The sequence below is a fragment of the Oreochromis aureus genome, linkage group 3 (genome assembly GCF_013358895.1).
Source record: "Oreochromis aureus strain Israel breed Guangdong linkage group 3, ZZ_aureus, whole genome shotgun sequence".
NCBI classification, from domain to species: Eukaryota; Metazoa; Chordata; class Actinopteri; order Cichliformes; family Cichlidae; genus Oreochromis; species Oreochromis aureus.
This window is the reverse complement of record NC_052944.1, coordinates 63,915,897-63,943,042: the sequence shown is the minus strand read 5'-3', so window position 1 is coordinate 63,943,042 and position 27,146 is coordinate 63,915,897. Positions and strand designations below refer to the sequence as shown.

The window sequence follows — 27,146 nt, the reverse complement described above, 5'->3', positions numbered from 1 at the left end:
TGATGGACGCCACATCTGCATTCTTCCACCTGGGGAACCACACAAGAGGTCATACATCAATAGGAAACTGTTTCCCTCTATCGTGATGCAGAGCATCTGTGACTCCAGAGGTGCGTTCCTAGATGTGTGCGAAGGTCCCCAATGTACAAAAAGGCCCTATATCCCCCAGCAGGCTACCTCCTCTTGGTAGATGGAGGATACCCTTGCCTTAAGCACCCAGTGGCAATAATGACCCTATATCGCCAGCCTGTGTCAAGTAAGAAAATAATTCCCCTTTTCTTTATACCTACAAACACATGTAGTGCTACAACTGTTACTGTGACGCATGCAGAGCTTTAAGAAAACAAATGCAATATTATAATTCTACCTATTACACTAATTGAAAGTTTACTTAGTATTGTCTTTCTTTTAAAGCTCAAGTTGAAGAAAGGTTCAATTGGCACCATGCCAAGGCCAGAAACATCATAGAGCGTACCTTTGGCATCCTCAAAACATGCTGGCGCTCCATTTTCTTGCAAGCCCTTGAGATCCGGCCTCTGTTTGCTCCCAAAGTTGTGGGAGCTTGCAGCATCCTCCACATCATCTGTGTGGCAACAGATGACGTCTGCCAAGAAGAAGGAGACGAGGAGGAGGCGGCACAAGCAGGACCAGAAGCCGAAACAGAAGGCACAGGTGTGGACAGGGAGCTTTCAGGAGCTTGTATCCGAGCCAGGCTTGCTGCACGAGTGTCTGCTCCTGAACAGCTGCCTGCATGTCTGTTTGAACCTGACTACATCTAGGTAAAGGTTTCATTTGTAAGATGTAGTCATGCTCAAACAGATATGTAGGCAGCTAAGGCCAAAAGAAAAAACCTCCTGTTGGTTAAAAAAGAAAAAATAAATTAAAATCATATTTTTTTTCCAAATTAGTGTTAATTAGTTAAGTTAATTAGTTAAAATACATCTTTATTTGTTCAGCTTGTAAATAGTGTACATTAGTGTTCTTTTTTGTATATTATATGTTTGCTTGTGTGCTCACGGTTGTATAGGTTGAATTCAATGTTAAAAGTTATTGTAACTGTTACACTTGTTTAAATGATGTTTTACTTTGACTAAAGAGATTCTCTGTTATTTGTTATTTGTTATTTGTTATCTGTTATTTATTTATTTAAAATTTTTTGACAGGTTTTTCAAACAGTGATAGATATCGGTCTGCCCTTTCAGTAGCTGGTCTCTCCCTCTCTTCCTCTCTTTCCACCTGGTCTTTTAGAAACTGAAGTACAGCCTGGCTGTCCCTGGGCCTCTTTCTCTGTCTCTTCCTCGACACTTCGGTAGAAGGGGACGAGGCCGGATGTGCAGTGGATGTGAGGTTTGCTGCAACTACCAAGGGTGGACTTATTGAGTGCTGCCCCTGGAGCACAGCATCCATCATTTTGTACCACTGCCAGGTGGCGGCAGTCGGGCTACCTTCCTCTACTCCCATGCCTGTGGGGGGGTCCCTAAGCTCCTGAAAATATGTATTAATTGCTGTATTGCTATATTATAACAGATACAATTACTCTATTATTAAATGGCAAAGTACATTTAATTACCAAAAAACAAAGAAAAATCATTACCTTGTATTTGGCCTTTAGATTGTTCCATTTCTTTTGTGCTTGCTTAGCTGTTATGGCCAGGCCTGAAGAGCTAACAAATAGTCAGTCTACCTCCAACAAGGTTAAGAACCACTGCTTTAGAGATAGCAGAAATTTCCAAACAAAATGCCAAACCTCTTGTGCTCGCTATTTGGTGGGCAAGGCCCCTCCGAAAATAGCATAGGAATTTTTTAATTAGGGTCTGTACTGTTAAATTGACTACATATTCAAAGTTTAAATAACTATATTCTAGCATAAAAATGCATTGAAAATGCACTGCATATTACAACAATAGTAGTATTTAACTTACAATTATGCGTCTTCTCCTCGGCCATTTTCAGGTCTTGCGAAATGCATTCTGGGATATTGAGCTGTACCAAGTCCACAAAAGTCACCACCGATGCCTGCTCGATAAAACGAGCGGAGCGAGAACACATCGGGACTTTTTTCGTTCTCGGCTTGATGCTTACTTTGAATTGGTACAGTACTTGGTCTCTGACTGATGACATATCACGAGTACACGAGAACGCAAGTACGCACAAGTACGCATATTGGCTGTATCCCAATTCAGGGTCTGCAGCATTAAAGGCTGCATTTTAAGGCCGATTACGTCACAGCGACGCGCCGAGGGCTGTCCCAATTCAAAGGCTGCTTGAAATGCTGCCCTCAAATGCGTCCTTTATTTCCCTGAATTTTAAGGACGTGGTGGTGCACACTGCGGCCCAACATATCCCACAATTCATAGCGCGGCAGTCGGTGTGGATAATTTTGTCGCAGACAGCAGAAGCGGAGCGGGCGAAGAGTAAACTGTTAAAAGTAAGTACTGAATAATATGTCACTCATTTATGTGCAAATGTTGAATAATGGAGAACATTAAAACATTACTGTTGGCCACATGTCGGCAAAGTTATGTGACATTAGTGATGTTTGTACTTTCAGCGTTTACTTGGTTTTAAAGCCTCTACTTAAATATATATATATACATACATATATATATATATATATATATATATATATATATATTGGATTGATTACAAGAAGGCCTATGACTCAATGCCCCACAGCTGGATACTGGAATGCCTGGAACTGTACAAGATCAACAGGACCCTAAGAGCCTTCATCAGGAACTCAATGGGAATGTGGCACACAACACTAGAGGCCAACTTCAAGCCCATAGCACAAGTCACCATCAAGTGCGGGATCTACCAAGGAGATGCTCTGTCCCCACTGCTGTTCCGCATAGGCCTGAACCCCCTCAGTGAGATCATTAACAAGACTGGCTACGGATACCGACTACACGAACGGAGCGGTTGTCAGCCACCTCCTGTACATGGATGACATCAAGCTGTATGCCAAGAATGAACGAGACATCGATTCACTGATACACACTACCAGGTTATACAGCAATGACATTGGAATGTCATTCGGGCTGGAAGAATATAGTCGGATGATAACAAAGAGAGGGAAGGTAGTCAGAACTGAGGGGATTGAACTACCAGAAGGCAACATTGCAGACATAGAGGACAGTTACAAGTACCTGGGGATCCCACAGGCGAATGGGAACGATGAAGAGGCCGCTAGGAAAGCTGCAACCACCAAGTACCTGCAGAGGGTCAGGCAAGTCCTGAGGAGTCAGCTGAACGGTAAGAACAAGATCCGGGCCATCAACACCTCGCCCTGCCCGTGATCAGGTACCCTGCTGGGGTAATAGGCTGGCCAAAGGAGGAGATAGAAGCCACTGACATCAAGACAAGAAAGCTCCTTACCATGCATGGAGGGTTTCACCCCAAGTCTAGCACCCTGAGGTTGTACGCTAAGCGGAAGGAAGGGGCCGGGACTGGTGAGTGTCAGCACCACAGTCCAGGATGAGACAAGAAACATCCACGAATACATCACGAAGATGGCCCCAACTGACAGTGTGCTCAGTGAATACCTCAGGCAGCAGAAACCCAAGAAAGAGGAGGAAGGCGAGGAACCATCATGGAAGGACAGGCCCCTGCACGGTATGTACCACCGGCAGATAGAGGTGGCTGATATACAGAAATCCTACCAGTGGCTGGACAAAGCTGGACTGAAAGACAGCACAGAGGCACTAATCATGGCAGCACAAGAACAAGCTCTGAGTACAAGATCCATAGAGGCTGGGGTCTATCACACCAGGCAAGACCCCAGGTGCAGGCTGTGTAAAGATGCCCCAGAGACAATCCAGCACATAACAGCAGGGTGCAAGATGCTAGCAGGCAAGGCATACATGGAACGCCATAACCAAGTGGCCGGCATAGTGTACAGGAACATCTGTGCCGAGTATAACCTGGAAGTCCCGAGGTCAAATGGGAGATGCCCCCAAGGGTGATGGAGAATGACCGAGCTAAGATCCTGTGGGACTTCCAGATGCAGAGGGACAAAATGGTGGTGGCTAACCAACCGGACATAGTGGTGGTAGACAAACAGAAGAAGACGGCTGTAGTGATCGATGTAGCGGTTCGAATGACAGCAATATCAGGAAGAAGGAACACGAGAAGCTGGAGAAATACCAAGGGCTCAGAGAAGAGCTCGAGAGGATGTGGAGGGTGAAGGTAACGGTGGTCCCGTGGTAATCGGAGCACTAGGTGCGGTGACTCCCAAGCTAGGCGAGTGGCTGCAGCAGATCCCAGGAACAACATCAGAGATCTCTGTCCAGAAGAGCGCAGTCCTGGGAACAGCTAAGATACTGCGCAGGACCCTCAAGCTTTTTATGCATATATGTAAGCATTGAGCCAAATTTAGTAATGCCAACATACTGAAGGAACAATATTTGTCTCTTATATATATTACATCTATATATGCACTGTCAAAGATACTTGAGTGTCTTTGAGTGAAGATTTAAGGTAATAGGACATATAAATAGCTGCAACTTGAACTTTACTGAAGCTCAGTATTAGACACAGAGTTCACTCACATGAATTTAACTCACATGTGCTGTACCAGTGTACCTGCACATGTGATGTGACAATAAAAGTGATTTGATTGACTTCAAACTCACTGCTGTAATAACTAATAATGATTACTATAATAACTATAATATTGGCCATATCATATTTACACTGACTTTAGTCTCATGAACAACATAATCTAATTGTTGTTTACTAGCTAATCTTACAATGACTGTTCAGTACAGATATGAAGGCCAACAATCATGTTTTACAGTCCTGTGGTCTCTGCCGCCATATCGGCCACTCTGCCGGCTGTGTAAAGTCGAACGGCTCCGGAGGTTCAAATTTAGCCATTTCTCCGTGTAACTCGGCGTGAAGTCCTCAATTCTGACACCATGTCATGATCGGAGGGAATAAGACGCAGCGTTCTCAAGCACAAACCGCTTTTATTGAATTTTAGCAGTAGCGTACGTGCCTACATCAATTTGTGAAGAAAAACATATATACACCACACCAGTATTCTAGCGACCTCTAGTGGCTACCCCCATGGTAGCCTTACTAGGACACATAAACAGATTTCAGAACAGCTTCAGATACTTATTAACTCACACAAAGCTCGTGTAGAAACAAACAAACAAATGAACAAAATATGTTCTCCTTCATTTCTGTAAACCACACGTTTCCGGCTATCATGGTTGCTAGGCAACCTGGGCAGTGCGACGGAGGCTAAACAGTCCCATTTCACAAGCCTCGCACTTCAGCCATTGAGAAAGGGCCTCTATTTTGAAATAACACACCACGTGATTACGTTGTGCAGCTGAGTCACGTGACCGCACAGGAAAAACACAGCAGAGCTGGGTAAAGGGGTGGAGCAAAGTGTGTGTGCAGGAGAGGAGTCGGGCAGAGAGCTTCCTTTTCGTGAAACGGGAGTAAAGTCGCAAACGTAAAGGATCATATACAACTACCTACTTTTCAATCGATATCTGCATCGATCTACTCACCGTTGTCTCCTGGATTGTAGCTGAGATCAGCGCGAACCACGTGTGTCTCAGCTTCCTGATCTGTTAACTGTGTTTGGAAAGGCTTCTAGCTTAATCACAGAGTTCTCTCGTTCGTGGGCTCATCTAAAGGTAAGCATGGAGCTTTAATGTGGTTTTAGTTTATGTTGAGTTTTTCTCTGGTAATAGTAATAGATTGCTTAGTATACATTGAAGTTAGAGAGACTGTAGAGTTTGTGATTGCTTGCAATATTATAATCTGGCGGTTGCTAGGGGGTAAGAATACATACAGAAAAATAGTCTTTGAATATGAACAAAGGGTGCAGGGCAGGAGAACAACCAACCTCCACCCCAGGACATGAAGCCACGGGTTCAAGCCTGGGGGAGGGTAATCACCCTTTAGAATAGAGATTGGGATGTGACGTCATTCCGGGGTAAAACCGCAAAGGATTCTGGGAACACGTGGCAAGCGGTACTAGCGTACGCAGGCTTATCTACACTGACTTTAGTCTCATGAACAACATAAAGTAATTGTTATTTACTAGCTAATCTTATATGACTGTTCAGTATAGATATGAAGGCCAACAATCATGTTTTACAGTCCTGTGGTCTCAGCTTCAGATACTTATTAACTCACACAAAGGTCGTGTAGAAACAAACAAACAAATGAATAAAATATGTTCTCCTTCATTTCTGTAAACCACACGTTTCCGGCTATCATGGTTGCTAGGCAACCTGGGCAGCACGATGGAGGCTAGACCATCCCATTTCACAAGCCTCGTGTCACTGTCACTACCCGATCCGTGCGAAACCCGATATACATATATATATATATATATATATATATATATATATATATATATATATATATATATATATATATATATATGTGTATATATATATATATATATATATATATATATATATATATATATATATATATATATATATATATATATATATATATATATGTATGTATATATATATATATATATGTATGTATATATATATATATATATATATATATATATATATATATATATATATATATATATATATGTATGTGTATATATATATATATATATATATATATATATATATATATATATATATATATATATATATATATATATATGTATATATATATATATATATATATACTTTTTTTTTTGCTGAGTAACAGGAGGAGAAGAGTGGTGGTGCAGCAGAGGATCAATTTCAGCAATTTGGACTCAGCTCAGCCACTGCAGAGGAAACAATGACTTCAACACAAAAGGTGAGAAAACATCACAGTTACACTGTTATTGAAACTGTGTGTACAGCTGGTTGGTTTTAAAAACCCATTAACAGCAGCTTTATCTTTTCTATCCTGGGCTCATCCATATATACAGAATCTACATTCAAAATCAGCAACCACAGAAGTCACAAGAAAATACAAAGATCATATTTTATCTATACAAATTGAAACAACAATATCATCAGTTGAACTCAAAAAATGTTTATGAAATAAAAGATTTTCTCCGCTGATCAATATTTCCTAATGTCATTTTAATTACACCTCTCATTGTAGCACATCATTGTAATGTGATACTATCACCAGAACGTGGTGGTAACACATCAACAATGCGTTTGTTGACATGTTTGATTCCACTGACGGAGGGAGTTTCAGTTTGTTCCACGACTGCATTTCACTCACTGCCTCTGTTTGTATCTCTGTCACTGCAGGACCAACATGGAGCGAGAAGTCAGCGCTCGCAGGAGGCCGACAAACGTCACAGAAGAAAGAGAGAGAAAACATACAGCTGTGACGAGTGTGGGAAGGGTTTTACCTCGGCTCAAGGCCTAAAAACACACCAACTCATCCACAGTGGAGTTAAACCTTACAGTTGTGATGAGTGTGGGAAGGATTTTAGCCAGGCTGGCGGCCTAAAATCACACCAACTCACCCACAGTGGAGTTAAAGCATACAGCTGTGATGAGTGTGGGAAGGGTTTTACCTCGGCTCAAGGCCTAAAAACACACCAACTCATCCACAGTGGAGTTAAACCTTACAGTTGTGATGAGTGTGGCAAGGATTTTAGCCAGGCTGGCAACCTAAAATCACACCAACTCACCCACAGTGGAGTTAAAGCATACAGCTGTGATGAGTGTGGAAGGTCTTTTGCCCGGGCTGTAGAATTAAAACAACACCATTTCATCCACAGTGGAGTTAAACCTTACAGCTGTGACTTGTGTGGAGGGTCTTTTGTCCAGGCTGGAAGCTTAAAGAAACACCAACTCATCCACAGTGGAGTTAAACCTTACAGTTGTGATGAGTGTGGGAAGGATTTTAGCCTGGCTAGCGGCCTAAAATCACACCAACTCACCCACAGTGGAGTTAAAGCATACAGCTGTGATGAGTGTGGAAAGTCTTTTACCCGGTCTGGACAATTAAAACAACACCATCTCATCCACAGTGGAGTTAAACCTTACAGCTGTGACTTGTGTGGAAAGTCTTTTACCCGGTCTGGAGACTTAAAAAATCACCATGTCATCCACAGTGGTTTTAAACCTTACATCTGTGATTTGTGTGGAAAGTGTTTTGCCTGGGCTAAAGGCTTAAAAAACCACCAACTCATCCACAGTCGAGTTAAAGTGGACAGCTGTGAGTTATATGGAATTTTTTTTGCCCAGGTTGGAGGCTTAAAAATACACCAACTCATCCACAGTGGAGTTAAAGCGTACAGCTGTGACTTGTGTGGAAAGTCTTTTACATATTGTGAGGGCTTAAAAAAACACCAACTCATTCACAGCGTAGTTAAAGCACACTACTGTGAGTTGTGTGGTAAAGCTTTTGCTCAAAGTCGAAACTTACAGAAGCATCTACTTACCCACTCTGGAATTCAGTGACAAACAGTACCAAAATATTCACCTGCAGATTCACACTGGAAATGATGTTTCCTGCTGTGATCAGTGTGGGAAACTATTTACAACAGATGCACAGTTACAACAACACATGTTTAGCCACACTGAGGAGAGACCTTATAAATGTGACCTGTGTGAGAAGACTTTTAAATCTCCACATCACCTGAAAAAAACACCAACAGATCCACACCAGAAAGTAACTCTACAAGTGCAGTTACTGTGAGGATGTATTGATTTTTTATCTTGTAATTTTAACCTGATTGTTTGGAACAAGTCTGATCAGTAAACTTATGGAGTTATACTGAATGAACTGTTTGGAAAAATGAAGACTCGTTTTCACTCAGTAAGCTGAGTGTTGTAATGTAAACAGTAAAACGTAATTGGACATTGGCAGAGATCACTTACGCTGTCATTGTTTAGAAGCAGAGCGACGCAGATGGATCCAGTTCTCAACCCTGTCGTCACTGTGGTGGTGGGAAAACGTTTCTCTGTGACCTTTGTGGGAGAACCTCCAATCATCAACGGGACCCTAAACCACGTCAACGTAGACACACTGGAGACAAAATGAACTACTGCAAAGAATTTGGGAGAGGCTTCCACACACCAAGTACATAAAAAAAACAACATGACCTCTTCCACAGTGTGGTCAAAAAGCACATCTGTGACCAGTGTGGGTCATCCTTCACCACTGCACGTGAACTTAAAGAACAATGCAGCTTCTCCGTCCGAGCCCTGGCTCGGACAGTCTTGGTCGTTGTGTCTGGTGGCGCCAGTGTCCGGCAGCCTCACCTTTGTCAGTGCGGCCCAGGATGGCTGTGGCTACAATGTAACATCATGTGAATGGGTGGATTACTGGATGTGTAAAGCGCTATACAAATACAGGCCATTTACCATGTATATCAAGTTTATGTTTTTTCCTTTGAGGGATTTTAATTCTCTAAAATGTTATCCCTGTTACATTTTAATCTTTGTTCCCACAGTAGTGTTTAGTAGTTGTACTTGTTACTGTATTATTAAAGTTTTTACCAAGCTCATATTGTATCAAAATTAGTGGTATGGATATATATCATTTTCTTTCATTTGAACTTTCTTAGTTTTTCCAAAAATAACTATTTTTTAAATGTATTCATTTTAAAGAAACTTTAAATGTTAAAAACGGCAGCACACATAAGGACCCTTTTGTTAATTCAAATTGTATTCACACCTTGTGCTTTTGGGCACTCCAGTGATGTTGCAGCTCTGAAATATGGCCAAACTGGTGGCAAGTGGCATCTTGGCAGCTGCACGCTTGACTTTTCTCAGTTCATGGGCAGTTATTTTGCGCCTTGGTTTTTCCACACGCTTCTTGCGACCCTGTTGACTATTTTGAATGAAACACTTGATTGTTCGATGATCACGCTTCAGAAGCTTTGCAATTTTAAGACTGCTGCATCCCTCTGCAAGATATCTCACTATTTTTGACTTTTCTGAGCCTGTCAAGTCCTTCTTTTGACCCATTTTGCCAAAGGAAAGGAAGTTGCCTAATAATTATGCACACCTGATATAGGGTGTTGATGTCATTAGACCACACCCCTTCTCATTACAGAGATGCACATCACCTAATATGCTTAATTGGTAGTAGGCTTTCGAGCCTATACAGCTTGGAGTAAGACAACATGCATGAAGAGGATGATGTGGACAAAATACTCATTTGCCTAATAATTCTGCACTCCCTGTAATTACTTGGAAAAGTAACTATTATGCTACTTTAAAAAAAAACAAGAACGTGTAACCCTCTGGGGTCCAGGGTATAATTGGCCATTTTTTACTACTCTTGATTTTCCCTCCACATTTTACCTTTAAAACTATTTACTTTACATTGTTTGGTATCATTCTTTTCAGCACAACCTCACGTGCATGAATTTACATTTATGTTCTCATTTTGTCATACTGCAGGGCTCTAGAGTGCGACCAATTTGGTCGCAAATGCGACCAAATTTTTCCATGGTGCGACTAAAAAAAAACATTTGGTCGCACCGGTGCGACCAAATGTTACCAACACTTGGTCGCACCTGTTTGGGTAACAAAAAAAAAATCTCTGCAACTCTCCGTGTGGTCAACAACAGACACACATTATGCCCCTATCGTGGACTAAACCAATCAGAGATAGTCAGGGGCGGGACCTCTCTGATTGGCCGTGGTCCAGTGGAAAGTGCAGGTAGAAGAGGGAGGTGAGTAGCTTTAATAAGGCGATATCAATTCATTAACGGATTCCACACAAAGACGTAAACACAGAGCGACCCGACGCATCAGAATCAGCTTTGTCTTTCTCGGCTTTCTCACCGGACGGCCCGCAGACGGACACGCTGTCGGAGCTTAGCGATTCTGATGCGTCGGGTCCGCGCTGTTTCCGTCTTTTTGCGCTGATTCTTAGCTGCAGGTTTTGTCTCTCCAACCAAAATTCGCCGAGCCAAAAAGAAGCAGCAAACTACGCTTCACATTTGATCAATGTCGTCATGAATTCCCTCTGACTTTTGCTGTTTTGCTTCCACCACGATAAAAATTACACTTCCTACACAGCTCCTGTGTGTACTTCAAGAACAGTTTCCGTCTCAAATCTCTGTTTTCTGGATTATTCATTCACTTATTACCCACCAGTCTACCGTTGTTTACAGCGCTGTCTTTTTCTTTTTTCATGTAAATGACGTCCGACAAGAAAGCCTAATTTCTGCTGTTCAATACTGAAGAAATTTAAACTTCTTAAAATTATGCAAAATTGCAGAATATTGCAGAATATTTTTAAGGTTATCTGCTATAAAAAGCCAGACCAGGAAAATCTCCTTCATGTTTTTCTGTGTTTTATTCTCAGTTACTTTGACACAAAGGCATCTACTGTGATGTTCACAATTCTGATGAAGTCTCACAAGTGTCAGTACTGATAAATGATCAGAATTATAATATTTCTGACTGTCTGAGGCTAAACTGAATCGAATCAGGACTTTGAGAACCGGAATCGAATGGATTATAGAAATCAGTGATGATACCCAGCCCTAGTGAGCAGCCTAGGCCTGAGAGAAGTGGATGTAGCTGTGGGTAATAAGAAAAGATGAAAAGAACTATTGATAACTTTTGTGTTAAGTTAAGGACTGATCCGTCTGAAATTCATAGCCAGCTCTGACATGGTGCCATCAATCTTTGAATGCTGAAAAAGCAGCAGTGTATCCAGAAAACACACTTTATGCTGCAATAAATGCACTGCCCAAGTGTCCCCTCTCCCACTGCCTTTCAGCAGCATGCAACACCAAACAGGTCGTCAGAGGAGGCCAAGATGATGATTAAGTTTAACATTTTCTACAATATTGACAAAGCACTTTAAGCACAAGATTGTTAGTTAATAATTTAGAAATGAATATTGTCTGTATGGACTTCCCCCCAAAGAAGGTGCACATGTAAAACTGCGGTGTTAAGCGAAGCGGTTGAAAAATTTGAGTACGCCTAACTTTTGTGCCGGTACGCCTAACTTTTGTGCTGGTACGCCTAAATTTTTTAAGTTAGGCGTACCGGTGCGCCCATGTCAAAAAGTTAGTCTAGAGCCCTGTACTGTATTAACAGAATTGATCTAAAATCAGAAAAAAAAACAAAATCAGAGTAGAAAAAGTTATATTTTTACCGTAACAACCATAAACATGTTTAATGAATCATATTTCATAACTTCAAATGCAAATATAAATTGTCAATTTTAAATCCTATGCACAAGATTTGCAAACAACAAAGTTATTTGCATCCATTTACCTTTACCCTTTTTAAAATAACAATTTCAAACTATTTACAGAACAATCAGCTGTTCTGCATCAATAAGATGCCACAAATTATTTGTGCCACTCCAAAATATAATTTCTGTCCACTATAAAGGAGAACATCACAGCCTGATACCTGCAGGACTGACAGCAGCAGGTGTATCACTCCTGTTTCTACCTGGAGACAGCAGTCGCCTCATTGTTCTGTCACACAACACAAAACTATCCACAACACTACACACTAACTATACAAGACAACACATTAACTACACAAGACAACACATTAACTACACACTCCAAACACGCTAAACGTCACAAATCTCACATCTCAAAACTCTCTCTCTCTGTCACTCCTAAAACTTCCCCTGTTTTGTTTTGGTTTTTTGCTCATAAGCAGAGAGTGCTTGCTAGCTCTAACGTGGCGAAACTATTGAGGAAAAAACTCTGCGTATATTTTGTTTATCGTGACTCTGGTTTTACGTGGCCTATCAACACAATTTAAAAACTGGTATATATCACCTTGTTGCTTTGTCTTTAAGTGGTCACGTGATTGACTTACCACGACTACTTTATTCTTCCTCAGTCAAACAGCAGCACTCATGCGATTGTTTTGCCCCCTGAGCTCCAGGTGTTGTGCTAGAAAGTGATCGTGATTACCGTCCGCGGGAGCGCGCAGCTGCTTAAAGCTGTAGCGTCCAGATTACTTACAGCTACTTCCTGCAACTGATATAAGATGCGGTAAGCTGAACACAGCTTCAACCGTTTGTAAAATAGTTGAAAAATAGTAACGAACCGCGTTTCCTTGTTAGTAACTGTAACGCCATTGTAACAATAGGAATAGTAATTAGTTTACTCGTTACTGAAAAAAGTAACGCCGTTAGTCGTAACGCCGTTATTCCCATCACTGCTCTTCTGTGTTGTGCCATACGCTTGTGAAGTGGCTGTTTGGTCTCTCCGATGTAGAGGTCTGGGCATTCCTCGCTGTACTGTACAGCATACACCACGTTGTTCAGTCTGTGTTTTGGAGTTTTGTCTTTCGGGTGAACCAGTTTCTGTCTGAGTGTGTTGCTGGGTCTGAAATGCACCGGGATGTCATGCTTGGAGAGTGGTCCTGAGTTTTTCTGATACACCGGCTTTCTGTGCCTCTTTGCTGACTTTATGAACGCCCAATTAGGATAACCGCACGTTTTAAGTTCTTCCTTTACATGTGTGTGTTCCTTCTCTTCCTTCAGGCTTAGAGGGAAGATGTTCTGCCCGGTGGTGTAGGGTTCTAATTACTCCAAGTTTGTGTTCCAGAGGGTGATGGGAGTTGAAGAGGAGGTACTGGTCCGTGTGTGTGGGCTTCCGGTAAACTTCGATGTTGAGGTTGCCATTCTCTTCAATGTGCACAGCGCAGTCCAGGAAAGGCAAACAGTTATCCTTTGTGTCTTCCCTGGTGAACTTGATGTTTTTATCCACAGCGTTACTGTGTCCTTTCCACTTCCTCCATGTAAAGGTTGGCTACAATAGGTGACACGGGGAGCCCATGGCACAGCCATGTTTTTTGTCTGCAGAAGCCTTCATTGTATTTGAAGTATGTTGTGGTGAGGCAGAGGTCTAACAGTGTGCAGATCTGATCAGGTGTGAAGTTGGTCCTGTCTTCTTGTAGTCGTTTTCTGACAGTCTCCACTGCCTCCGTGGTGGGTATGCAAGTGAAGAGAGAGACTACATCAAAGGACACCATGGTTTCATCTGGATCCAGGGTAAGTTTCTGGACCTTGTCGGTGAAGTCGGTGGAGTTCTTGATGTGGTGTGGGGTGTTCCCCACAAGAGGTGCAAGGATGGTAGCAAGGTGTTTTGCAATGTTAGAAGTGGCTGAGTTTATGCTACTGACTATAGGCCTGAGTGGGACACCTTACTTGTGGATTTTAGGAAGTCCGTAAATGCAGGGTATTGCATCCCCTGGATAAAGGCGGTGATATGGAAGGCAGTCAATCATTTTGACCTTTTCAAGGTCCTGAAGGCAAGCTATAACTTTCTTTTGTAGCTGCTTGTAGGGTCTCGCTTTAAGGCTCCGTGGGTATTGTTGTCACTGAGGAGAGTAGTGATCTTTGTGTGGTAATCTGTAGTGCTTTGGACCACGGTGCATCTTCCCATATCAGCTGGTAAAATAGTGATGTTGTGGTCTTTGCTCAGGAAGCGACGGCCTTCTTTTTTCTTGTGAGGTTGGACAGAGGGACTTTGGCACTGGAGAGGGTGGCTGAGACTTTCATCCTAATTTGCTCTGCTTCTGTCTGTTATAATTTATTAAACTGTATGGCGGTTTCTGTGGCTGTGATGTCTTCCACTATGCGCAACTGTTGCTGAGAAATGACAAAATTGAGTCCTTTGGCTAATACCCTCTTTTCAGGTTCAGTGAGATTCCGGTCTGAAAAGTTCTTTATCTATTTCTCCTGATTGTCTTCGGTGTGTTTTCTTCTCTGAGTTGTGTGGGTTCAGAACGAGGAGTGTGTGTTTTTTTGAAAGCAAGGTGTGAAATTTCCTCGTTGTCTTTCTTTTACTTTAGAGTGTTGGGCCCGCTGAGTCTTGTCCACAAACTTGTAAACCTCTGCTAAGATTGGAGAGAGTAGAAGAGTTTTCACTTCCTGCAGAGTCTGGATTTTGGGTCGACCGAGAACAGCACATATGCATGTGAGTGAGGGAGAGATGTTGCTGCCTGCGAGTTTGCTGCAGACAGAGGAGAGCTTAAGTTTGATCAGGTACCAAAGCAAATCATTCGTACTGTACAAATAATGTAAATATGACGGTGTATCACAAAAGATTGATATCAAACTCATCACTTGACCCATATTACGTTACTTGCTCTTGAGTGAATCAACAACTGGCAAAAGAAAAGCGAACAACAACAATGCTGTTTTTTAGAGAGTCTTAGGTTACATGTGTGTTTATTTCAAATTTTCAGTTGTTTCCCTCCAAGGCTAAACAAAGCACTCTAAATCGGCTTCATTTATTTACTGATGAACACAACAATGGACATAAGGGCTTTTTCAAAGAAAAAAACTCAGGTAGATGTTATTTTCCATGCTCACAGGTGTACACACAGGTGATCACACACACAAACTACACCCTTTTGGCTCCTACCTCAAAGCACACTGTGCGCTGTCGATCTTACGTGCTGCACAATAATGTTTAATATTTAGTATTTACTGACATATTCCCATAGATCATTGTGATGATGTTTATTACTCTCGTTTTCTTCTGCTTGCTTTCTTCTTTCTTTCTCAACAGGTGATCCAGGTGATCGATATATGTATTTTTTTTGTCTGCTTATTCTGTTGGTTTTGTTTTTGCCCTTTTCCCCGTCCCTCTTCTCAGGTTTTTTTTTTTCCCTCTTTCTTTCTCCCTTTCTTTCCACCAGTCAAGTCTGTCCCATATTCAGCAAGTGAAAATAAAATAAACAATAAAGGTGAATCAAATGGACCATTACGGCAAGGCTGGGATGGTCCATTTGGTAAAGTAAATCCGTTGGGCATCTTTCTTCGCCTTTAGACAATAATTCTGATGGCAAACGAGCCAAACGGGACAGGTTAAAAAAAAAAAAAAAGAATGTGAATGTTTAGGCTTTTACGACTAGGTGGGGGCCACTAGAGAGTATAAGAAGCTGAGTAACCTGTCACCATTTTGAGATTTGCTGTGACCCTCTACATGCATCTCTCCCCATCATGATGGCTTGTGCTCAGAAGTGTTGAATTGTATGGAAATAAAGAATTGTTGATTGAGCATTTATGCACCGAGTATTGTCCTTCCTTCAGCCCAAAGAAGAAAAGAATTGGGAGATTTAACAGGTGTCCTCAGCCTCTCAGCCTGGGGCTCGGTCACTCTGGCACAGCTGGCTGCCGGCGGAGGTCACGGGCACGTCACTGCAACCCCCCCTGGCTTCTGCTCCGCCGCTGCTGAGTGACCCCTCATCTGGGACTCTCCTCAGCTCTTTCTGGGATAGTGACGCGGCTGCCCCTCTGTTGGTCTTCCTTGGTCTCTTGCATTCTGGGAGCCTCTGGATGTCTGGAGCCTGGATCTCCTCCATACCTGCTTCATTCCCTGGAGGACGGGGCAGTGGCCCCCCACACCCTCTAGCAGATCATTACATGAAGGAACCTTTTAAAAACAAGTGCGCTCATGCTCACAGGTGTACACACAGGTGCTCACACACACAAACTACACCCTTTTTGGCTCCTACCTCAAAGCACACTGTGCGCTGTCAATTTTACGTGCTGCACAATAATGTTTAATATTTAGTATTTACTGTTATATTCCCATAGATCATCGTGATGTTGTTAATTATATTGCTCTCTTTTTCTTCTTCTTGTTTTCTCTTTATTTTCTTTCTCAACAGGTGATCCAGGTGATCGATATATGTATTTTTTGTCTGCTTATTTTGTTAGTTTTTGTTTTTTGCCCTTTTTCCCCGTCCCTCTTCTCCGCTGTTTTTCTTTCCCTCTTTCTTCCTCCCCTCTCTTTTCCCCAGTTAAGTCTGTCCCATATGTAGCAAGTGAAAATAAAATAAACAATAAAAGGTGAATGAAATAGACCATTACGGCAAGGCTGGGATGGTCCATTTGGTAAAGTAAATCTGTTGGGCATCTTTCTTCGCCTTTAGACAATAATTCTGATGGCAAACGAGCCAAACGGGACAGGCAAAAAAAAAGAAAAGAAAAAAAGGTTATGTTGTGGTGATCCTTGTGTTGGGGGATGGGTGTTCATACTGGAGTGCAAAATTAAAATCAATGGAAGATGGACAAGAAAAGTTCAAAGCTATCAGGTGCTCACTTTAGCAAAAAAAAAAAAAAGAGGAGGAGAAACGAGCAAAAGATACAGGTAAGCAGATGTGTGATTGGATAATGGCAGGTCATCCTGAAACAATCAGAATCATATTCAGAATACTTTAACAGACTAGGACCGCCAGTGTTCCATACAAACACTTTTGCGCAATACATTGGGATGGGAGATGTGCCGAAGAGGGAAAACAGTATTTCTTATAACGCAGCAGTATCATGCATCATAACTAATGTCATTCATTCACAAAAATAAATCAGCAGTCTAATGTAATACAAATCAGTTTAAGGAATGTAATAGTTATCACCTTCTTAATAATGTAAACTAAAACTACATAATAATGGCAGTTATATCATAAAAGAAAACAATGTGAGACCATATACAGAAATGAAACAGCCTTCGTTATTCATCTCCAAAAGAAAAGTTCAACCTTAGTTACATCAAGCTGCTCTTTCATTACAACCCTGCTGTTTACATAAGGAAATCTTTCAGTGTGTGATATATTTTCCACTTAATCATTAAATTCATCAACCCATGTTTCCCAATTTATTAATTGTTTCCGTAAATGACCCTCATGCCCAATGTGATTAGGGATTGAAGCACGATATTTATTAACTAAGAACGTATTTATCCCCTTGTTTATGCAACTCAATCAGATCATGAACTAATTGCAGTGTTTGACCCAATACTGGGTTTGTTCCCCTTTTTCTTCAAAAGCGGTTTAACGTTCAGAGTTAAATTCATGCTATAAAAAACCTCAAGATTAAAACCTGAAAAGAACATCAGGCGTGCACCGAGGACAGCATGAGTAGTTGTGACTGACAGGTGCCTACACCATAAATCATGCAAAGAACATTGTAAATCATTAGAAACTGAACTCTATACATGTGTTTTTAATGTTTGCTGCGACCTGATGCTCAGATTTAAGTGCAAACTACAAACAGAGTACAAGAGCGGTGTGATAGAATTAAAATTTATGTCCTCTGTTTGTACAACAAATATTCTGATAGAAGCATAGATCAAACACTGCAGTAATTAAAATCAGACAAGAGCAAAGGCCTCTGGATACAGTCTTTGCAGTTTGCTGATGGCGTCAGTGAAGTCTTTCATGGCTGTTTCAGCATTTTCATCTGGTGCTACATAAACTGCAGAAGATGGTTTTGCACTTGATAATCAACAACACACATATCTATCTACATCAGAGCAGTAAAAGTGAGCACACTGTCAGACATGTGCACCAGGATTTACTGTAGAAGCACAAACCACCTCTCTGCCACATTGTTTGGGAGATCATTACTTAACCACACATCCATGAAAAACATGTAATGAACAGCACTGGACAACCTTGTGAGGGTTACAAACAGAACATCAGTACACTTCAGTACACGTCATTTTGAAGATCTAGAATCTACAGAGTGTCATAATGTGGAGTGTAGCTTAGACGAAGACCCATACAGGGGACACATAGAAGCAGAGTGCAGGGTAAACCAGCGGTTTATTTAAGGCTGATAAAAACCATCAGAATGAACATTTAAAAGGGAAGTAAACAAAGTCCACAATGTCGAGGACACAAACCCCAAAAGGCACTGAGGAAACAGTGAGACACAACAAGTGAAAAGGAAGACTGAAGCTATAAGTACACAAAGGCTAATAAGGGTAATCAAATAAAAAGATGTAAAATCAAATACAAGAAACAAAAGGGTATCAAAGTAAAACAGGAAGCAACATAAGAAGGGAACAAAAGAGCAAGATTAGCATTAAAATACAGGAGAATATAGAGAGACAGAATAAATTGGAACTCAAAGAATTAAAGATAAACTACCAACAGAAACTTTATTGGAAAAGGTAACAAAAACTAAAACTGAGAAAACCTGAGATTGTAATCATACAGAAACCAACTAAGAAAAGGTCTGAACAGAATCCTGGATTGTAATTTAATTTAAATTCATAGCACACAACACCAGGTTCAGTTTTAACTGCCCACCTTAATGACATAAACTGAACCAGAGTTTCTAAATGCCCACCCTGCAGTCAGTGTGTGTTTGCAGATGAAAGGTAGCAGTGGGTGGTGTTCTTGCAGGACCACCAGTCTTTTAGCCTGTGGTTAACAGATGCTCACAACACTGTAGTCGATCAGTTTCCTGTTTAACATGAACATGTGAGCAGAATGTGGAGGTGCAGGTGTTTCACACACTGTCACATGTTTTATTACACAATGTTTGAATCTTTTGACAGTATGATAGATAGATAGTATGATAGAGTATGATTACATAAAAGTGAGTGTTTTAAATCCATTAAACTTCCATTACTACCATCGAGTCTTTGACTGGTCCATGTTTTCTTCATGTATTTATTTATTATTAAAGCATAAAATTCCAGTTTAAATCTGTGGTGTCGCACGTTGTTCAATAACAGAGATGTGACGACCACAATCTGACAGATTAAACAGGAACTCAGAAGTGATGCTCAGTGATCACGCTAACAATGTCATCACAGTCTTCAGCCAGTCTCTCCCTAGCTTGGGTGGGTGGTGCTGTTACCACAGGGATAAGGTCACTTCCTGTCACATGTGTAATCAGAGATTTGTATAAAGAGTCAAAAAGAACTGAGCTTGATAAATAACTGAAGAGACTGAGAGTGTTACCTGTGACTCTCCATCGATATAAAGATACCATAAGTACAGTGGAGATGAAATATGGACAGAACACCACCAGGTGGAGGAAAACTCTGGACACAAGGTGGGGGGAGGAGGGGTCAGGGGCCAGGGTTGTGTTTGTAGGTTTGCCTGCAGAGAGAATCCCACCTGTTCAGGTGAATATGTGGATGAAATAAGAGGTGAAATCAGAGTAAAGGTGCTCACCTGTGACAGTGATCCAGCTGGATGGAGACTCTCCATGACCGCTGATGTCACACTTGTAGAGGCCTTCATCAGACCTGGAAACATGCTGGATGGTCATGTGACCTGTAGGCTGCTTCCTGATGAGGGAGCCATCTTTATAGAAAGCAGCTGGGAGGTTGGAGGGAGTGGTCTTTGTTTTACAGAGCAGAGTGACATCATCTCCCTCCATCACAGGGAGGACAGGACTCTGCAGGATCACTGATCCACCTCAACACAGAGACAAACTACAGCATTTCATCCATTTACACACAGCTTCATCAACACTAACTCCACACACTCAGCTTACCAGTGACTGTCAGGTTAACCATGTTACTGATGGGACCCTCTCTGGACTCACACCAGTAAACTCCACTGTCCAAAGGGTCGATGTAGCTGATGTTACAGGAAGAACCAGATGATCTTCCCCACTCATCTCCACACTCAGCTCCGGTGTCTCTGCTTGTGTTTCTCCTCAGAGTCCATCCAGCAGAGCTGTCGTCCTCCTCACAGCTCAGAGACACAAAGTCTCCTTTAAAGAACTGAGAGCTGCTGGGACTCACAGTCAGACGAGCTGTGAGGATGATGCATATTAAGTACAAGCCAGCACTGAGGTCCAAAGCAGACCTGCTGTGGGGAACTTTATGAGCTCAGTCAAAGCTGATCAGTTTTGTTTTTTAACATGAACACAGTGTACAGTGTAGCTGATATCAGGTTTAAACTGTGACAGGAGAAGGTTACTGACCTTGGTTTGTTGTGCAGATCAGCAGTGAGGTTGAAACTAAAGAGAAATAACAGGTTAGTTTAAAGCTTCACATTCAGGAAAAAAGCAGCAACGCCATCAGTCTGGTCGATCTACAGACTGAAGAAGCAGAAAACAGGAAGTGGTTTTCTCTCTTTTTATCTTCTTCACAAACTGGATCTTTGTGAAGCAACACAGTGAGAATCCTTTTTAATGCTTTTCAGAAACCAAAACACATCACAGCATACTTACAGAGCAGCCAAAGTGAAGAAGCTTTCTCCATCTGTAGGTGCTACTGAACTTTGATCGGTCCACACTAGCATCAAGCGAGACCCTCCTCCTCCTCCCTCTCTTACAGGGTGGTAGTTCTGTAGTTTCCACCTCTCATCATTAAGAGAAAATGTTTCTTTGGATGAAACATGTCAGTAAACACATTTTTAAATTAGGTCATGAGCAAAATGAATACATAAAATCTAGAAACCAACAGACACTGAAAATCTTGTTCCACTACTTTACTAAACTCCTCCCAAACCTCAGTTTTCCTTCAGCTGCAGCCAGATCCATACTTCTCTGTGCCTCTGCAGTTCCACAGACTAACCAAGCCTGACAGCATACAAAATGGAATCAGAAAAAATGTCTAACAACCAATGGGGAGAAAAGGTCAGCTTAACATCCATCAGCCAGTCACATCATCCTTTTACAAATTACCAGACTCACCACAAGATGGCGCTCAAACACGACAAATTAGATCACTGCTGTTCAGGATGTCGCTCTGCAGTCTGACCTTCAAATTAACCTGTGTACTCCATCACACAACACACACTACAGTGGGCAAAGCCGTGTTAAACACAGGAGAAACAACTAAACTCTGAACAAAGAACAGGAGGACACAATACAGTTAAAAGTTACGCTCATGTGACACATACAAGTTTAACAGCTCTGCTTCTGAGTCAGCCCAGGATATTAATCTTGTCAGTCAGCTAGGATGCAGTGATTGAATGAAGGCTGAGTAACAGAGTTTCCACTGTGTGACGGGACTTTCTGTGACCTGTACTGGTTGAGCCATTAAACAATGTTTATATTATGTCTGTAAATCATGTTTTCTTTTATTCCAAATGCTTCAAATTTGAATGTGACTTTAAATGTGACAACTCAGTTTCTGTGGATTTGCCTGTGGATCTGACAGAGATAAAGTTTGGCCTGATTTTGAATCGAGTTGGAATTAAGTTGAACAAGAGAGAGAACTGCAGACACCCCCATGCACACCGCCTGCCCACAGCCTCCTCTGAGCACAGCCCTCACATATTTAGCCTCCAAGGACACCAGGTTCGCTATGTATTGAGAGTAAATCAGAGGAAAGCTGCTGGCCCTGACAGAATACCTGGTAGTGCTCAAAGCCTGCGCCGACCAGCTGGCTCCTGTGTTCACTGGACTATTCAACCTCTCCCTGACACATGCCGCTGTCCCCAAATGCCTGAAATAAGCAACAATAGTCCCAGTCCCCAAGTCCACCACCATCAGTAGCCTCAGCGACTACAGACCCATCGCACTGACTCCAGTGGTTGCAAAGTGCTTCGAGAAGCTGGTCTTAAAACACATAGAGGACTGCGTCCCACCCAGCTTCGAAACCCACCAGTTTGCCTATAAAGCAAACAGGTCCACCGAGGATGCAATTTCCACTGCACTCCACTCTGCTCTGCATCACCTGGAGAATCCTGGGACATCAGTAACGATGCTCTTCATTGATTTCAGCTTTCAATACCATCAACCCAGACATTCTTATAGCCAAGCTGCTAAACTTGGACCTCTCCCCCACCACATGTCATGGATACAAAACTTCCAGTCAGTCAAGGTTGGCAAGCAGAGATCATCCACCCTTTCACTCTGCACTGGCTCACCACAGGGATGTGTGCTGGGTCCACTCCTGTACACCATCTACACCAGTGACTGCACCCCTACGCAAAAAACTGCACAATGACAATAAAAAGTTCTAAGTCTAACAAATTAGTTCCCACTCGTGAAAATTCCTATTGTTCTTATTCTGTCCGTGATTTAGCTTCATGGTGAACTTGACCTCACACCTTCTTCCAATTCAACAAAGTGCTGTCAAACATTTGTGCTGCAATATTTTCTGTTTGTGCTGCTTCTGTTTTAAAGATATTGATGAAAATGTAAAAGGTCACACATACACATGTTTATCCAAACCAAACAAATCTGATGTCAATCAATTGTACTACTTTTGTGCTGCTATTATTTTAAAAAATATGAAAAGAAATTTTCTGAAGAAAGTTTTTTATGGTAAGAAGGGGGCTAGTTGACCTCAGATGACCTCTAGAAGCTTTGATTAATATCTCTGAAAGGAAAGCAGCACAAACAACTATTTTTGCAGCACAAATGTCACAAAAACATTTGACACCACCTCTGGTGGAAAAGGTGGGGAGCCAACTTCACGTTCATTAAAAATCATCTATTGAGTATTTTTCTGGGTAACAGTATAGAGTTTAAATTTTCACCTCCCTCTTTCCTATGAAGGCCACAGGCCGTTTTAATACCACAGAGGCATGACACCAAACGAGTCATAACTCATGCAAACATCAAAAACCACCCAGAGAAAACTCCATCAGTTACAAACACATCTGCACTGTCTTCCTCATCTGTAAAGAAACCCCAGGGGGGAGAAACATGATCATCCAACATTTTCCTGAGCAGTTTCTATTTTTCATATTTTGTGCCAATTTGTAAATACAGCCAGTCCAACACTTGGAATAAGTCCTGAGCCATCAACACAGCGACCATCAATAAATCAGGAAGATGATACTCGAAGATGAGCTGATAAACAGACTCCACTGTAATAACAACGATCCATATCTGTGCTTTATGAGCTGTCTGCATCATTTTATAGACTCAAATAGAATAGCCCTTTATTGTCATTGCACATATAAAACTAAATTAAAGGTGCACCATGCCAACTGTACAGGAGTAAAAAAAAGAAAAAGTGAACACATTAGGAATAAGCACCATCAGAAGAGATGCATACAGTCAAGAGAAATACATACAAAAACAATAGAGAGGCACACACTGTTCTCATCAGTTAACAGAACCAGTTTAAGTCAAGATTTTTCTGGAGTTCAGATTCTGACAGTCATGTACTTTTTTTTTTATCATTTAACAGGAAGTAAATACAGAATAGTTCAAGTCCCTGTTCATGCTGCTCAGAGTATAAAACACTTGAAAATATATTAACTTCTTATAAAATAATACATCTCATGGTGTTGTAAATTATTTAGTGACAAATACAGCACATAGTGTTTGTACCATTATTAACAAAGGGGAAAAAAACACATGAGCCACATTAGCTGCAGCAGCTCAAATGTTTCTACAAAACATTAGTTTTAAAAGAAACAATTTTTATTTTCATTAAAATAATTGCACTTTAGTTGTGTTGTAGTTATATTTTCTCCTGTATTCATTTACACTTTGGGGACTGTACCATCAACTCAAACTGTAACAGTAACAGCAGACTGAACAATCAGGTGACATTTCAGTGCAGCTCGTTTCCAGCTTCATCGCTCTGCAGGAGATCCTCACGGGTTTGTTTTTCTCTGAGCTTTGTGTTAGAAGCAATGGAGATGACATTAAACAGTAAACTGGTTTTATATACAGATGTTTTTCTACTCTGAGCACTCACAGTGAGCCCTTTACACAACTTGCCTCATTCAAACATTCACACCAGCACTTTTTCTGTGTCAGAGCTTTCTGTCTAACATTTAGACTCCAATGACTGCATCTGAGAGCAACTTGGGCTAAGTATCTTCCCTGAAAACATTTAGGATGCAGACTGGAGCCAACCCTCCCATTAGTAGCGAACCTGCTGTCCCACCTCAGCTACAGCCACCCCAATCAGTAAAATCAGTGTGGTTGCTACAATCACTGTAATCACTATGGCTGCTATCTGTCCAACACGCCACTTTTCTCTCTCCATGTTCCCTCCAACATCCCTGTTTTCTCCCTCAGTGTTTCCTCCACCCGAGGTATCTTTAGTAGTCTGTTCCACCCTGACACTGATGGAGCTCCGCTTGTCTCTCGCTCTCCTCGTTCCGACAAAACACTCATATCTGCCCGCATCATTGAAGGTGACTTCCTTCAGAATCACTGAAACGTCTCCATTCTTCATCTCCGGGTCTCTCAGCTTCACCCGACCTTTGTAAGACTGATGCTGATATTTTTCATAGGAGCGCTGCTGCTCTCTGTAGTAAAACACGTAGTCTGTCAGCTCAGGTCTGCTCCACTCCAGCAGCTCGATGGGAGCATCTGCGAAACCCCAACACTGGAGAGTGACGTCCTCTCCTGCTTCACTGTGATCACCTCATCTGGATCTAAACCACAACAGAAGATCAGTTATTAGTGCTTCAACTCAAAGAAAACTACAGTGAAAAACCCCAAAAGGTCAAAGTGTTTTATATGTGATGAGTGAACACAGAGACACATCCAACATGCAGGTGAGACTGAAAACACGCCCGATCTGCTGAAAGTAATTTAAACTCTAGCCAAACATTTGTGCTTGCACACAGGGCTGGAATGGGACAAAACCTAAATCATAAAATGAGGCCAACCCAAAGAGAACGCATTCGTAACTTATATTAATTTCAAACAATAACAGACCATGTTGATCATTTTCTAATAATCCAGCTGAAATCCATATAACCAAAAGTGAAAATATAATATATGTAAATGTGTGATCAGTGTGATCAGTTCACACATGTAAATAGTCTGCTACTAAGAAGCTGAGGTATACATCATCTGCAGCAATCTGAGAAATACAAGTGTCACAAAATTATAAATGAATAAATAAAACTAGAAAGCGAAAATTTCAGAAGAAATTTTATGTGTGCCTATGCCGCTGCTAATCACTGTAGTTTGCCATTCATACGGCTACAGAGAGCAAAACTCAGAAGAGCAGCCATTCTCCACCATGAACTATGGTAAAACAAACACCGCTCACGCTTCACAGATAACAGCTTACAGTTTTGTGTAAAGATGAAGTTACTTCGTACAGCGCCGATTTGCAGACGCTGTGCACACAGGTTCATGAGCAGAAGTCCCATTGTACCACGGCAGACCTGACAATGTTTGCATGAACACGCTTTGAAGCATTACATTATGGACCAATTTTCACACATGGTTGGTTTACCCACACAGCCGGCTGTGCATTCACTTTTTGTTTTTGTTATTTTTACACAGTGTTCTGAATGATGAACAATGGTCTACAGCCAATCTTGTGTATTATTATACAAACTTTGGTTGTAAGATTCAGATAACTATTTAATAAAAGCTCAATATTTTATACAGGAGTGCAGAATTATTAGGCAAATGAGTATTTTGTCTACATCATCCTCTTCATGCATGTTGTCTTACTCCAAGCTGTATAGGCTCGAAAGCCTACTACCAATTAAGCATATTAGGTGATGTGCATCTCTGTAATGAGAAGGGGTGTGGTCTAATGACATCAACACCCTATATCAGGTGTGCATAATTATTAGGCAACTTCCTTTCCTTTGGCAAAATGGGTCAAAAGAAGGACTTGACAGGCTCAGAAAAGTCAAAAATAGTGAGATATCTTGCAGAGGGATGCAGCAGTCTTAAAATTGCAAAGCTTCTGAAGCGTGATCATCGAACAATCAAGCGTTTCATTCAAAATAGTCAACAGGGTCGCAAGAAGCGTGTGGAAAAACCAAGGCGCAAAATAACTGCCCATGAACTGAGAAAGTCAAGCGTGCAGCTGCCAAGATGCCACTTGCCACCAGTTTGGCCATATTTCAGAGCTGCAACATCACTGGGTGCCCAAAAGCACAAGGTGTGCAATACTCAGAGACACGGCCAAGGTAAGAAAGGCTGAAAGACGACCACCACTGAACAAGACACACAAGCTGAAACGTCAAGACTGGGCCAAGAAATATCTCAAGACTGATTTTTCTAAGGTTTTATGGACTGATGAAATGAGAGTGAGTCTTGATGGGCCAGATGGATGGGCCCGTGGCTGGATTGGTAAAGGGCAGAGAGCTCCAGTCCGACTCAGACGCCAGCAAGGTGGAGGTGGAGTACTGGTTTGGGCTGGTATCATCAAAGATGAGCTTGTGGGGCCTTTTCGGGTTGAGGATGGAGTCAAGCTCAACTCCCAGTCCTACTGCCAGTTTCTGGAAGACACCTTCTTCAAGCAGTGGTACAGGAAGAAGTCTGCATCCTTCAAGAAAAACATGATTTTCATGCAGGACAATGCTCCATCACACGCGTCCAAGTACTCCACAGCGTGGCTGACAAGAAAGGGTATAAAAGAAGGAAAAACTAATGACATGGCCTCCTTGTTCACCTGATCTGAACCCCATTGAGAACCTATGGTCCATCATCAAATGTGAGATTTACAAGGAGGGAAAACAGTACACCTCTCTGAACAGTGTCTGGGAGGCTGTGGTTGCTGCTGCATGCAATGTTGATGGTGAACAGATCAAAACACTGAC

At 41.7% G+C, this 27,146-nt stretch overlaps 2 protein-coding genes across 3 annotated transcripts; one reads left to right on the top strand and one right to left on the bottom strand.

The window, feature by feature from the left end:
* Window positions 1-5,432: 5,432 nt before the first annotated feature.
* LOC120436389 (zinc finger protein 239-like) lies at window positions 5,433-8,508 on the top strand. 2 transcript variants are annotated; one of them, XM_039607353.1, is made up of 4 exons: window positions 5,433-5,654; window positions 6,706-6,798; window positions 7,248-7,344; window positions 7,513-8,508. In XM_039607353.1, exons 2-4 carry the CDS (start codon window positions 6,781-6,783, stop codon window positions 8,409-8,411), a joined length of 1,014 nt encoding a protein of 337 aa, XP_039463287.1. In that variant the 5' UTR covers window positions 5,433-5,654; window positions 6,706-6,780; the 3' UTR covers window positions 8,412-8,508. The 2 variants fall into 2 exon arrangements, with proteins under 2 accessions (XP_039463287.1, XP_039463285.1); XM_039607351.1 differs by having other exon boundaries at window positions 7,248-8,508.
* A 10,337-nt stretch (window positions 8,509-18,845) lies between these two features.
* Window positions 18,846-21,013, bottom strand: LOC120436411 (Fc receptor-like B). The gene is made up of 6 exons (XM_039607407.1): window positions 20,884-21,013; window positions 20,635-20,670; window positions 20,200-20,463; window positions 19,875-20,120; window positions 19,659-19,799; window positions 18,846-19,574 (listed from the first exon to the last, which is right to left on the bottom strand). Exons 1-6 carry the CDS (start codon window positions 20,912-20,914, stop codon window positions 19,468-19,470), a joined length of 825 nt encoding a protein of 274 aa, XP_039463341.1. The 5' UTR covers window positions 20,915-21,013; the 3' UTR covers window positions 18,846-19,467.
* Between the last annotated feature and the right edge of the window lie 6,133 nt (window positions 21,014-27,146).

Coding starts and splice junctions, on each gene's coding strand:
- LOC120436411 (XM_039607407.1), bottom strand. CDS start 20,914: ATGGAGAAAGCTTCTTCACTTTGGCTGCTCT. Junction 20,464..20,634: donor GATCTGCACAACAAACCAAG/GTCAGTAACCTT, acceptor TCATCCTCACAG/CTCGTCTGACTGTGAGTCCC. Junction 19,575..19,658: donor ATATCGATGGAGAGTCACAG/GTAACACTCTCA, acceptor CACATGTGACAG/GAAGTGACCTTATCCCTGTG.